At 44.2% G+C, this 14577-nt stretch overlaps 1 protein-coding gene across 1 annotated transcript in view; it reads left to right on the forward strand.

Annotated features, from left to right (window-relative positions):
* Positions 1–14127, forward strand: part of LOC145452924 (uncharacterized) — a 58511-nt gene extending 44384 nt beyond the window's left edge. The window contains exons 5-7 of the mRNA XM_080331057.1: positions 2792–4417; positions 4710–5116; positions 8606–14127. Of these exons, the coding sequence (XP_080187183.1) occupies positions 2792–4417; positions 4710–5116; positions 8606–9106 (2534 nt within the window). The 3' untranslated portion in view covers positions 9107–14127. The remainder of the gene's footprint in view (positions 1–2791; positions 4418–4709; positions 5117–8605) is intronic.
* The last annotated feature ends 450 nt before the right edge of the window (positions 14128–14577 follow it).

Raw genomic sequence — 14577 nt, forward strand, 5'->3', positions numbered from 1 at the left:
CAAAGCGGGTTTGGAGCGCGTAAAAGGTTAAGAAACACTATTTTAAATCACGCTTCAAAATAATCGTAACTCCGTATCCGATAGAAATGAGGCAACATTATGTCAAATCAGTTTTTTTTACCAAAATCCATGCTAGTCTCTGATACATTAGCATTGTGTGCTACAATGAATAAAAGTCGATCTTTCACGGATTAGCCTTACCGTCCGCTTTCCTGGGAACGGTACCGAGAAAACAGTTTCGCTGTCCGGTATTGATTGCCGTGCCTCGGGCGAAATGAGCGAGCGTCGCGCTTGTAAATCGGTGTTACGGTGGTTTCTCGGGTTCTAGTATTTCGGCAGCTTTGCTTACAGACTTCCTTCGGTAAGGGCGACGCCAATGAATATTAGCGATCTAATGGCCTTGAGATTTAGCCGCCTTCCGATCGGAAGCAGCTATCGGTAAATTCGTATGCTCGACATCATACCGACACCTACGGTCAATTTATGCCGGACGGCCTCAGAATCGGGTCTCATCCCCACTTAATTTATACACATAAAACAGATTTTTTTGGAGAAAAGCTATTGAGTTCGAAGTATATTTTAAAACAGACTCGAAGATGTGGCACTATTTTTGCTTTGTACTGGTTTTGAACATGGAATTTTCGACTACATTGATTTTTTACTACTACCATTACAATGACCCAAGACTTCATCGGGTGTATAACTTGTATTTAGGAACGATGGAAAACACAATTAACTTAAAATATGGTTTCAAATGCAGTAAAGATATACTCTTGGAAGTGCAGAATTTCATTATACAATTGAATAATATATTCACATTGAAATGAACCCTATTATTATCGGCTGTCATTCGTCTGGGGCAACTTCGTAGGGAATTTGAATTTACTCTTGAACACACACTACTTCGGAGTACAATTGCACAGTATTATTGAAATAAACCCGAATATTTTGGTTTGACACGCGTTGGGGGTTAATCGTCGGCAATTAGCAGAGAATTGATATATCGCATATCGACAATTGCTTATGGCCAAACATACATTCGTGGCAGTGACATTCGAATACATATGTAGCACTAACACACTATGGGAATATCGATTTTGTGAACTACAATAACAGAACACAGTGAAGCTGTTCCAGAAGCAATGACTGGCGTACAGTTCCAATCATTCGTTGATAGGTATGTTATTCTGTTTAGAAGCGGGTAGGCGCCAGCATTGTCCCGTAAAAGATCAACCATCCCCAATAGCGGCTATGGTCAAGCGCTAGCCGGCTGTGTAGTGTGTATTGTCTGTGTAGTCATTGTAGTGCGTAGTCAACAGTATCCGAAGCCAGTGGAAATTACGTCTGATAGGATGTCGCGTGTGTGTGCGCGCGCGCGCGCCATGAGTTTACGACCGAGCGGACAACGCGCGAGGGGTGTTGGATTACATTGCTTCGTCAAAATACACGTTACACGTCCATCCGTGTTAGCTATGGTCCGTAGCCGGCGTGTCGACCAATGGCGGCTCCGCAGACTGTTCCCTCTCTTCCCTTATCTCACTCTATTTGTCTCGTCTGGCCGAGCGACGGATAACCGCGGAGAGAGAGCTTGACGGCGTTCTGGTCGCCGCGGCGGTCATGGCCGTGCCGTGATTACGCACACAATAGCGCTGGAAGGGTTGTTTTTTGCACAAAAATGTGCGCGCGATCGTATCTGAGGAATGCATGTCAGATTCGTAAAATCTTGGCGACAGCGTGAGCTGTGATGGCCACGCTTCGAGCTGTCCCGAAAGCACTTTTACACAAGGATATATAGAACTCTACTAGTGAGGAATGTAAAAAGGATTCCAGCATGGAAAAGCACTAGATATCATTGCTTTTAATGCTGGAACCCTTGTTTCGTTCCTTGCGGAGCAGACTTGGACGGCTGGATAATTCTAGTTCTCTAGTTAAGCCAAACAGAGCCAGTACTCTAATTCTAATCTGATATGTGAGATGTATTCTTGATTTTTCAATGGATTGCGCTGGACATATTCATTATGACGGAATTTTGCTGTCGATGGGCGATGACCACCAAAATACATGTATTAAAAATTCACGCTTGATTCAGCATAAATGACTTCGCTGTGAAACCCCTTCAACAAAACATCTCGCGAATTACCATGTTCAGTGTCAACAGTCCACGGACCATCATATCCGATTTGTCCGTAAAAATAAGCCCTCATAGCTGCAGCAGCACCGCAAAACACAACACACACTCATGATGAGATCACAGGAGATTCGATGAGCCAGAACCACGGACCGATGCGCTCTCAACTTGAGCGTGAGTTCAAACAGTAGTCTGTGTAAGCTGTGCAAAGACTTTAAAGAAACTGGGTCACGCTAAAAGTCGGTAGATCTGGAATCATGATAAATAAAATCGACCTGACGTAAAATAACCGATGTAGTCGACACACCATGAATACCAAAACAACAAAAACAGTGCAGTATTGTCATAAGCTTGCCAATCTTTTGTTTGAACAAGCTGATATGCTTGTTTACCAGTAAGGTTTGGCTGATACGCTTTTGGTAAGGGAATATAATAACATACGAATATCTAATTGAATATTTTCGACTGACACTCGTCAGGTGTAGTACTAGTTGCTGACAATTACCCCTGACGAGTGTCAGCCGAAAATATTCGTTTTCATTTCAATATAAATGTATTATTCAATTGTAATAGAGTTTGTTTATGACGAGTAACTTAATACAACCAAATACTCAAAATAATTCAACGTTGACTAGTTATTGACCGCAGACTGTTCCGTTTCAGCTGAACCAGGCGCGAAACCCCACCCCGCCCCCGCCAGGTACGCCTGCTTCGACTGCAACAAAGAGTACCGCCAAGCGTCACAGTTGCTGCAGCACGTAGACCAAGAGCACGGCATCCGATTGGGGCTCTCGAAACACTCGGAAGTCAGAAAGGAACGGCAGCATCACCGCGAGACCACCAGCGACCACGGCAACGCGTCTCCGCTACTGGAAGCCCACAATTCTTACGAATTTATGCAGAAACTCATGCAGTTGTCCGCAAACGGGCGGAAATCTGAAACAGTGCGGGGTGTGTCTATGTCTCCGAGTCGCAAACGCAACAACGGGTCGTGCGTGTCAGCAGACGCGCATGATACAGCGGTCGAATCGTGGTACAAAAACGACCAAAACTATTCTGAACGATTACGTCATCTAGCTACCATGTCGCATGATGTCATCAACAACTTTTCCCCAAACAAATCTGATCCAGTCCGCCAGAGAAAAGATTCAAATTTACAACCTGATTCATTACATGCAGTAAGATTGGACGCGGCTTTAAGACAATCTAATCATACGACTGATGCCGGTCGCAGCGCGCATAATAGTCAAGCAGACAGTAGGAGCCCTACAGATAGCGATTGCGTTTTTGTGCACTCGCCCAATCAGATTAAAGCAGGTTTTCCGCAAAAACAGACAACCGTTGTCCAAACGCAATCGACACTGGACGCAGCAATGGATTTGAGCAACTGCGGCCCGCAATCAAGCGACAGCCAATGCGGGAAAAGTTCCCGCCACTCGTGCCGCACGTGCTCGAAAACTTTCAAGTTCGAGAGCAACCTGAAGGTTCACCTCGCGGAATGCCAGCGAAAACACGAGGTTGATATCAAATCAGAGCGTTGCGATGCGGACGAATCGTTACCACATTCTTTAGCGAACACCCCGCGGTGTAGCAGCATGAGCTCTTCCGATTCCGACGGGAGATTACCGGAAGTAACGTCGTATTTGTGTTTTGGCGGGTCGTCTGCGGGAGAAAGAGAGAACGCGGCCATGCGGTCGTCCCTCGCCAAGCGTCACTACTCTGATGACATCAGAGGCGTGTCTTTACACAGTCATGGCTGTCGTAACGGAAATATAAGCGAGATTGATATTCCTTCGAAACGCGCCGCTTTGAGGAGGATGTCAGCGCCTATTCCGATGCTTGTTCATTCTCACAGCAACCGCACTCAGTCTAATAACGATGGCCAGACTGTGTCAGCGTCTTCCGTACCACCTGCACTGTTGCCTGTAGGAAGGCCACGCGCTAGCGCCGAGGAAGTAGCGCGCCGGTATCAGTTGAGTCAAAATTTGAGGCGATACATTGAGCTGAGTTCAGACGCTGTTGTCAAGAGCGTGCCGCCAGATCCCACGCGAGGCCAATTGGAACGGCAGACTATGTACCGGGATATCTTTCAAAAGTATGCCGTTGCACAAGATACTACGGGCAATGCTGCAGTTTCGGGGCTGGGTTTGAGGATGGGACACGCGAACGGGCAGGGTATGGAGTACGTGGCGCCCGATCGCCACGCCGGGTGCTCGGAAGGGGCCAAGTCTGGCGGGGATAAAACTGTGAAGTTAGGTTTGGGGGCTTTTGGAGAATCAGCTTTGAAAGGTAACTAAGTGTGGTGATTGATGGCTTTGTTGTGTTTGCTTCGCTGTCTTGTAAGCGTGGGGAAGGTCGGCGTTGCTAGGAAAGTAGTTGTGGCGAATTTCGAGACGTGTCATAAGTGTTACTGGTAGAAATAGTCATACAGTCACCTCCAGTCAAATTTTATGTTTGACAAAGCACTGAATGTCTCTGTCTTTCTACTCGAGTAGCAAAAATGACCACTTTCACCACCCCTGTTGATAGCTGATAATAATTCGTTGGTGTCAAGCATTTATCAAAGCTACCTATTTTGCAGACGGCCCTCGCATCGAACGCTTGGGGTCGGACGGCACCGGTATCCCGTTCAGCCAACTTCAAAGCAACTTCTTCCAGTCCGCGAAAGCGGCCAAGCCCACCCAAACCCCGCCCGCCCATCCAAAACCCACATCCCGGGAGCAGCGAAACCCCATGTATTTCCATCACTACACCTCGCAAAAATCCTCTGCCAAAGAAGTCACCCTGGACATCATACCGTACCGATCTTCGGACACTGTCGCGTCTCTGGCGTCACGGAGTCAGGGCGAGTCACTGTACAGTAGGAATCGGTGGATGCGCAGCCCTCAGAGAAACAATCCGCCCGAGAACACGCCCTACAGCAGACCCAGTCAGCCCGCGCGGCAGAGAAGCTCTGTGCGTAACGATACGTGTCAGTACTGCGGGAAGGTGAGTCTAGATTTTCCGCCTTGAAAATGTGATTTCCGATTCTCCATTAGTTGCTGACGATTGCCCCTGGCGAGTGTAAGCCGGAAATATTCGGGTTTATTTCAATATGAATATATCATTCAATTGCATGCTGAAGTTCTATACCTCCATGAGTCCTTTAAAATGTGGTTCTTGCAGATCTGGGCGACGAGATTACTTCTTAGATCAGACCAATTAGAGCGAATTGCCGGTAACCTAATTCTAATCCAAGTTCGGGTATTCCTTAAAATGATGCAGGGGTACTGTATAGTGCGAAACGAGCCGAGCTTGTTGTACAAACATTTTCCGTTCTCGTGATTATGAACTCTGATTTAGCGGGATCTCTCTGCGCGGGGCCAAAAGTCGATCGCTTGCGTAGCGTAGGTATACTGTCCAGTAGATTTGACAGTAAAAAGGCCTTCCCGATTGCGACATATGATGTAACGCGGCCTGGTACAGAGGGAGAGGGAGAATCTCTATTTGTCAATCGTGCAAATCACCACCCTACATTACGAAAATGCAATTGAGTCACATATGACATAAATATAAGCTAGGCATAGACGGGGAGTCGGTATAACAGTGTCAGATAAGTCGGGCCACCCAGCTCTGGAAAATCCTACTACAGAAGTCGCTGCACTCAAAACAAAAATACAAATACAGGAATTAAAAGTTCATGCCTCTTTCATCGAGCAATAGCGTCATCCATGATCGCCAAACGCGTCTTAACATTGTGTGTCTGTGTCTATTTCTATATATATGTCATTGGAATATGACTCGGTATGACGTCACGTCAGTGTTAATGATGCGGAAAGTTGAAATTTCTTGCTTCGCGACCACAAACAATCTGTCAGTTCTACATAACATCAAGTTAATTTGGGATTTTTTAAGCCTACCTAATTAATACCGCCATGTGAAAATGTTGCGGGCCGATTACGGTTGCACAGATATCTCACAGCTTGGTACTACGTGGTTCGGATGCTGTGATGCGATCGAGGTTTTAGGAATACTATAATTCTCATTGGAAGTATTTCTATCAATGGAAAAGGGCGAATTATTTCGGTATACTTGAAAAAATCGCGTCTCACAGCTCGGCGCGAATCATTGCGCCCAGCCCTATTGATAACATGGACGACGGCCTTCATATTCGAGTGTTCTTCTGATATTTTAAACTGTGACTTTGATGGAAATGGCTGACTATACCGTGTTCGTACGCCCGTTTCTTGAAACACTCGATTAGCTGTGCCGGTGTAAAGTGACTCTGTCGCTGCATATACGTGTTCACTGTACAGGCATATCGCCTGACCCGCCGCTGCGCTGCCCCGGGGCTACCCGTGACCTCGCGCCAAGTACGCCAGAAAATCTTACCGCGTAATTCCGTGTCTTTTCCTGCATTCCCGGGATAGCCGGGGGGCGATTTTCAAGATATCGCGCGCCGCGAGAAGACGGATTCTTCGTGTTTCCCGAGTTATTTTTGAACGTTCTTGATTTATTGCTAGGCGCCGCCCAAAACCGGATTTCTGTTTTCAGTCCGAACGCGATAAAATCTTACTTCTGCCTCTCGAAAAAGCCTGTTCCTTGTATGACTATAAAAAAGGTATTGGCTCATACGTAAGTCTATGATTTATGTCAGCACGGTCGTGTACCTACCAATTCTTTAGGCACTAGCCAAGCCCATTTTAGACATGTAATGTTCTTTTGCAATTTCTGCTAGTTTCTGACTATCAACCCTGGCGAGTGTATGCCGAAAATATTCGAGTTTATTTCAATACCAACATATTATTTATTCAATTGCATATCCGTATCAGTATATACAAAGTCCTATCTACTAGATGCCGACGATTGACCTGGCCGAGTGTCAGCCGAAAATATTGGGGTTTATTTCAATATGAACATATCATTCATTTGCATATTAGTGTTGGTCAATATACAGAAAGTTCTCTACGAGTTGCTGACAATTTCCCCTGACCAGTGTCGACCGAACATATTCGGGTCTGTTTCGATCTCAACATATTAATCGATGTGATATTATAGAAATTCTACCCAGCATAACCACTTCAGTAGGTTGCTATTCATGTCGTCCTATTTTCTGCCGCGTTCCGCGATGGCGAATCATATGCGCGAGACGCGTAACTTATCATCGGATTCATCACGTTTGCGTCAGTGGAAGTACATTGCGAGGGTATTATCGTTTATCGCGCGTTTTGCGGCGATAACTCAGTACGCTCTGCGACTTATAGTTTGACCGGAGGTCATAACTTGAACTGGTAATGACACGTAATTTATTGGGAGTCAGATGAGAATTTAAGGCCATGAGAAATTCCGAGTCGCTGTTCAATTCCATGTTTTATGGTTCATAATTATTTTAGAGCGTGGTGACGTGGCTACTGTTTGCGAATATGAATAGGACGTTGTATATTTATGTCCTTGATGTTTTCGCGGTGTGTAACCCGACTCATGATATACCTACACACGAGCTATGCATACCATGAGACCATGATGTGCATATGCCGCTGGACAAGGAAAACACATATACAGCCTTGTAAGGATTTCTAAGTCTAGCATCACCCCTCCATGCTCCAGCATGTCAAACGCGCCTGGTAAACTAAAATTCACTGGTTTGCACCATAGTCTAGCTAGGCTGTAAATTAAGCCCCCGGTAATTTCTGTTGAAAAAAGTTTGCTTTCACACCTATTCATAAGGGTTTTTGTTGTTGTTTGTGGTATTCACGGTGTTTTTTCGTCAACAATGGTCAGTGTTCATTTACACCAGGCCTATATTTTGGTTAGGATTCCGTATCAGCCGACTATAGTAACACGGTCCTCTTCTAGGCTTTTAAGACGCCGCACTTTCGCGGATGAGACGACAAGGAGCAGCCTAGATTACAAAGGGTGAAAACGAGTAAAACACACCACTTATGATATATCTATATCAGCCTGATATTATCGGGGGGCATGACAAAGGACATAAATTTAAATTAATAAAAGCACTAGTACAGCAATAAGCTGCCAAACCTCCGCCACCAATCCAGATCGGCGTAAAAAAGGTTCGGGATCCTTGATCTACATACTAAATTCTTCGAGACCAGTGGCCCCTTTGAGGCGCGAAGCACCAAAGCATGGTGTACGAGATGCATTAGTCTTGCGTCATCTCGGACTTTATTCGATACGGAAAGAGTGTGTCTGTTGTGAATGGTGTTCCTAAGGGACACTATCGCAAGTTGTATTGGAACCCCTATGGGCGCGTAAGACCAGGGTTTGGCGGCGGCCTGACAATGGACAGGGGATAAGAAATTTTTTACAGAAAGTTGAAGGAGTACGAGCGCTAAAATGGTTAAGAAACACTGTTCCAGACTAAAATAGTAATTAGTTTGGCCTGGACACCTGTTCAGAATGAAAGAAAATTCTGATTTACAGTGTACATTAAAACGTTACCATTTAAAACTTTTATCATCTCGCTTTTCTCGATTTTAGGTCTTCAAAAACACCTCCAACCTGACCGTGCACAGGCGCATGCACACCGGCGAGCGGCCCTACAAGTGCACGCTGTGCGACTACGCGTGCGCCCAGTCCAGCAAGCTAACCCGCCACATGCGCACGCACGGCGTCAACGGCCGCGAGGTCTACCACTGCGACATATGCAGCATGCCATTCTCGGTGTACAGCACTCTCGAAAAACACGTTAAGAAACACCACGGCGAGACCATCCGCGTGCGCAAAGCCGGGGAATTCCCGGGGACCGAAAACGGGATCGCCAATCCGCACAATACGGCCGCGCTGCGCACCATACTGCCGAAACCGCTCGGGGCCGCGGTCCCGCCGCTGGTGGATGTGCATCAAATCCAGCGCTCTATGGAGATCTCTATGACGTCGCCAGTTGAAAACGGGGACGTATCACAGAGTGAGGAAGATCAGGATTCAAAAATCACGCCGCCCCCCGTGGCGCCCACGTGTAAAATCGAGGTGGACGTGTGATACATCAGTCTTTGTTCTTTAACTATATGATCAAGGTGTTCGGGTGAAGATGTGCCGTAAAAATCTGTCTCTTTGAGAATAAGGCCGTCAACTTAACTTCGCGCTGATTGCTCGAGAGACAGCGGCCTTGACAACAGTGTAGCAACGGCTGACCCTTCATTTGCTCAGGCTAAGATTCAACTCCGGGCAGAATTGTACAAATTACTGGGTTTTCAAAATGCGCAACTAGAACTAACGACCTTTAAGAATCTCTAACTAACTAAAACACAACTACCTAGATTCAATTCCGACGTACGAAATACAGATGTTAGACACGGCATTTCAAAACGACGGGCTTTCGAGTTTGGAATGAGAGGGGTTTCGATACCCAACCCCTGGCTACTGCGCTGTTTCCTAGTGCTGACCATGAAGTAGTATAATGGCTGCAAAACTATCGAAGTAAAAGTAGCATACAGACCATCTCCCTGCGTAAGTGGAACAAGTAGACATACCTACTCGAGTACTTTGTTACTCGTGGCGTTACATTGCGGAGAGGAGCATAACGATATGTTGAGATTGATGTGCATTTTCTGTGAGCTGTTAGCTAACCAAATAAAGTACATTTTTATTACGATTGCCATTTCCATTCCTAATTCTATTCATTATAAAGAAATAAACGTTGAACAGTTGAATTGTTACTATACAGTTGATGTCGTTCAATAATAAATTGTTTTCCAGATTCTGGGGATTCACAGATTCAATTGTTAGGTTGACTAAATAAAAAGCTGCGCACCAAATTTGGCTCAATTCCAACCAGTAGAAGCCGACGCAGAGCCAATTGAAAATTTTGAATTTATTATAGAAAAATTTAAAAAGACAATCAAAATTTACAGTCCATCCATTGTTAAGTTGCCTAAAGAAAGATGCATGGCAATTTTGGCTGACTTCGAATCCGTAAAAGCGAATTTATTCGAGTTTTTCAGTAATAATTCTCGGATTACCCACCGTCAGTGCTAATTTTACAAATCCAAAGCAATAACTTCGCTTCAACCGGTTGGAAGTGAGCCAAAATTGTTATGCATCGTTCTTTTAGGCAACTTAACAATTTCACGGAATTGACAGTAAATATATACTCCGGAGCGACATTTTGGCTTCGATAAAAGAAGTACCAACCGTTGCTGCACTGTCATCAATACCATTATCTCTCGACCAATCAGCGTGAAGTTTGGTTTACGGCCGTACAAAAACATTCGAATTTCCATGTCAAAATTCATCAAAGTACTTGATTTTGTTCACAATGAAATTGTGAGACTCGCGTGACATAAAACAATCGGGGTCCAAACCCCACTGTGGTTCCCGAGAGTCCCGCGTGTTCCATAATTACCTGCGCACCATCTTGTGAAGATGCGTACCTTATCCACTGCAAGTGGAATTCGAAAAATTTGCAAACGTAACTGATATTCCTGTCATTCCATAATTTCAACCATGATATTGCCACCGCGTTGTCACGACAGCATCGTACAGTATTCAACAAATAGCGTACAGCGTATACCGTAATCACTTGTGCAACAAGTACAGGCCTACCGGTTTCAGGCCTTGCTGTGTAACAGCCCCGTTTCATAGCGATCTGAAGAGGGATTCTTAGTATCTTTTTGTTCACTCGCCTCTGTTCTATGCGGTTTAACTTACCGATTTAAAGTTCGTGACTATTCTATCAGTTTGCTCGGAAATGAAGTTCTTCTTATATGTAAAAAAGATACCGTAGTGTACTCCGCGGATATTGTTTATTTTTAGGTGCTTCTAAGTGACTGGCTGATGGAGATGCACGGATCTCAGTTTTTTTTGGGGATCAGAATACGAACTATCCTGACTACCGCAGATGCCACGTATAGGTGCAATTTTCGACACCGTTTTCTCTTGCCGTTAAACAGTATAGTGGTTTTTATGGCCCTTCGCCCTATGTATAAAATGCTGTAAATCTATCTAAACTCGGGGGTTCTCAAGCTGGGGGGCATGGAAATATTTGAAGACATTTATCATCTCCACTAACTCCAAAATAACAAAGAAATAATTTAAAAAGAATATTAGTTCAGCCATAAGCTACTTCGTGATCCCGAGTCTACGTTCTGTTCTCAGCCACCCACGCAGCAATTAAGACATTGTCAGAGCTTTAACAAGCTCAGTCGATAACCATAACATTATCTAATAACCAATTAATGCACTATCGTGTTTATTGTGTGTTGTATTTATATTATTTTATCATTCCAACTACTGATTATGAACCTTTTTTTTTAATTTTTGATAGGCTGAAAAATAGGGGTCGTAGATTTTTCAAAACTTAAAAAAAAGGTTGGGAACCCTTGATCTTAAGCACTACTTTCATCTTGACTAAATCTAACTAGTACTTACTTTGGGCTGAGCACCTGTCGAATGCAAGCAGATCAAACCTACTTGGGTACTCCGAAAAAAAATGGCACATTTACGGATCAAATACGGCAAGCAATGCGGAAATGTGACTTCACAGTAAATCCAGTGTCTATAAAATCGTAACCCAAAATCCAGGTCCCGTGCATCTCCATCGACCGTTGCATGAAAGCAAGCGGTCGCATTTCAATATTGAATTGCGTTTTGTGAAATGCGTTGATGAGCAGATTCCTTAGCCCGCTATATTTTTATGACTTAATAAAGCAAACCAGCCCAAAAATCGCACCGTCGCCCACAAAGAGCGGCTACATAATCTTTCTGAAGTACCTTGCACAAGAATGCTGCAAGATGTAATACAATACTGTTCGTTCTTATCGAGGATGCTGAAAATCAAATTTATATTATACGCAATAACACCTTAACCTTTGTTCCCTTGAATTTAATCACGTCGGGGTGCTTTTATTTGTACAAAACTACTAATTAACAATGTCCTGATAGGGTGCTGACCGATACGGTAAAGGTGAAATATTGCACTGCTCGCGCGTCGGTGACTTTTTCCGTACTCGCCACTGTCGCTAGAGCGCGCCATTGTTTGTTTTATTTTTCGGTGCATTATTTTTGCCCATTTGGATCAGTAATGGCAGCAAGGCAAATATATTATCCATGGGGTAATGTTTGTTTATGCCTGATCAGCGGCAGAAGAGCGTGTATTCCCACATACTACCATGTTATGATGACTTAACCAAAAGTTCTGACATTGATATTACAAGCTTTTGTATTCGCAATTTGGTACTTTTTCATCTATAAATTTTTCTGCCTGAAAAACACGCTCATCCTCTCCTTTTATGGAGTTTTTCACCTTTTGGGGGCGCGAGAGAATTTGCAATACTGCGTCTCACATTATGTAAGTGGTCTAGCTGGGATGCGTCAACATGTACAACACCCCTCATATCGCAATTACTGACAAAACCGTTTGCGATCGAATTGGCCAACAATACAATTGAATTAGACGTCACTGTGAACTCACGACGTGGGACAGTCGATGCTGCAAACCAACTATTCTCGCATGCCTATATGAAATGGTATACGTCCGTTTTATAAATGCGCAAATGAAACTTTGCTCTTGCTGATCCATGCGAGGCACAGCGCACAGTCTATACCCCAGGCTGCAAAGTAAAATGACTATATGGTTTGGCTATTTCGTTATGCATTCAATATCATTGCACCTGAATTTACAATTTTCCTGACTAGCCCGCGTCGCAAGTTACTGTCTATGCCGCTTTGTTCGCTTTCTTTTCATTACTTCGTCACACTGACCAGTTAAAAAAAAAACAATGTTATTTTGCGGTGAATCGTTTTGTCGCGGGATTAAAGCGCAGAGATGGAAGCGGGTCGTAATAGCAGGGCCCCTAAATTTCAACCCGGGTGAAACTTCTTAAATGAGACTAGGGTGCAGATCCAGCTATCGACATTTTCTGGTACCAAATTTTGCGTTCACGCCCATTCCAACGGGTAAAAACGATTCAAATATACACAAATCCTTTTGAAATATACATCGGGGCTGAGTCCTGTTACCTGTCCACGTTTTTCCACAAAATTTTGGCCCAAAAGTGCCGGTTACCTGACTTTCACCCTACGCTACGACGAAAACCTGCAAAATGCACGATTTTCGTTTACGGACTGTCCATGAATTTGTTTGGACCATTGCTGATTTGTTCCCTTTTTCTGGGTTACTCAGAATTGTGTAATAATTTCTAGTTTCGTTTTCAACAATAGTCCTGTGAAGTCGACTGTACGGCGTACTCGGGGGTACAGTGTACGCACGCCGCAGGAAACGGTAAAGTCGTGCAGTAATCTATTTTGCTGGTATGGTACTATATTTTGCTTGTGGTTTTAGTCGAATCTGTCATAAGTCTTTCTCCACTGCTCCTGGGCACTGATTAAAATCGACACCCTCTATTTAGGTACAATATTACGCTGTTCCCGCCAAATTGCTGTATCACATCATAATCGACGCGTATTCGTAACTGAAAAGTCTCCGCTTTGGAATTAGTTTGGTACGGTTGAACGGGCGCCTGGTCTCACCAGCTTAGTGATCCAATGTCCCCCATGTCCTATATTGTAATGTAATCGGAACGGTTTGGTTCAGTCAGACACCCTTCGCCACATTCCTACCTTGGTTTCAAGCGTGAGCGGATATATGCATCGTTTGGCGCCTCGCGATGCGCGAATATCTGCTCCTTCAGTATAATACATTTATTTCCGTTGCTGATTTTCAGTCCATGCCCTTTTACTTTGCTTAAACGTTGATTTTGATTGATTGCCAATTGTGAATCGGTCGCGAGTTGCGACCTTCTTTTTTTCTCCGCTTATAACAAAATTCGTACAAGGTAGTCCAACTACAAGAGTGATTTTTGCCTATTTTCGTGTCCTACGTAACGTCCTGAAGTGTAAATTTGTCCGGTCTCAAAGACGCCCGTGCGACTGATGTACTTGACATGGAGAGAGTTAGTTCCATGTAGAAAGTGTTTTTGTCTTTATCGGTTGCTCACAGAAATTCTTGATTGCGATTGTACAAAAGCATATTTGATATTGTTGAATATACCGATGATATCGTGTTTTGTTGCGTTATAATTGATTAGACGGAGCATAGCGCCTCCAATCAGCAGCAGCAATATCAGTTTGATAATCGAATTCAGGAGCAAATATTAAGTTTCAGTTCTAGGCTCACAATTGGTTTCACTTTAGCTAGTCAGGGTCCTTACTTTGAATGAGGTCCCCCGATATATGCAAGTCGCAGGAAGGAACATTGATAACACTGGGCAACAATTTTGAACTTGATTTAGGCTAATTTCGGCGTGCTGATTCCAAAAATGCTGCTGGTTTTCTTCCATCACGTCAAGTTTTTACTCCACGACATATGCCGAAAATATGCAAATTTTCACGAATTTAGCCATATTATTTTTCCATACAACATAAAAATCCACACTTTTACCATATAATAAGTTATATAGCCAGGACCGTAACAGCATTTCGACAGCCCCCCCAAAAAAACGTTGGAGGATGGC

This window comes from Botryllus schlosseri, chromosome 12, assembly GCF_051294905.1.
Source record: "Botryllus schlosseri isolate E-star chromosome 12, Bs_hap1, whole genome shotgun sequence".
Lineage (NCBI taxonomy): Eukaryota > Metazoa > Chordata > Ascidiacea > Stolidobranchia > Styelidae > Botryllus > Botryllus schlosseri.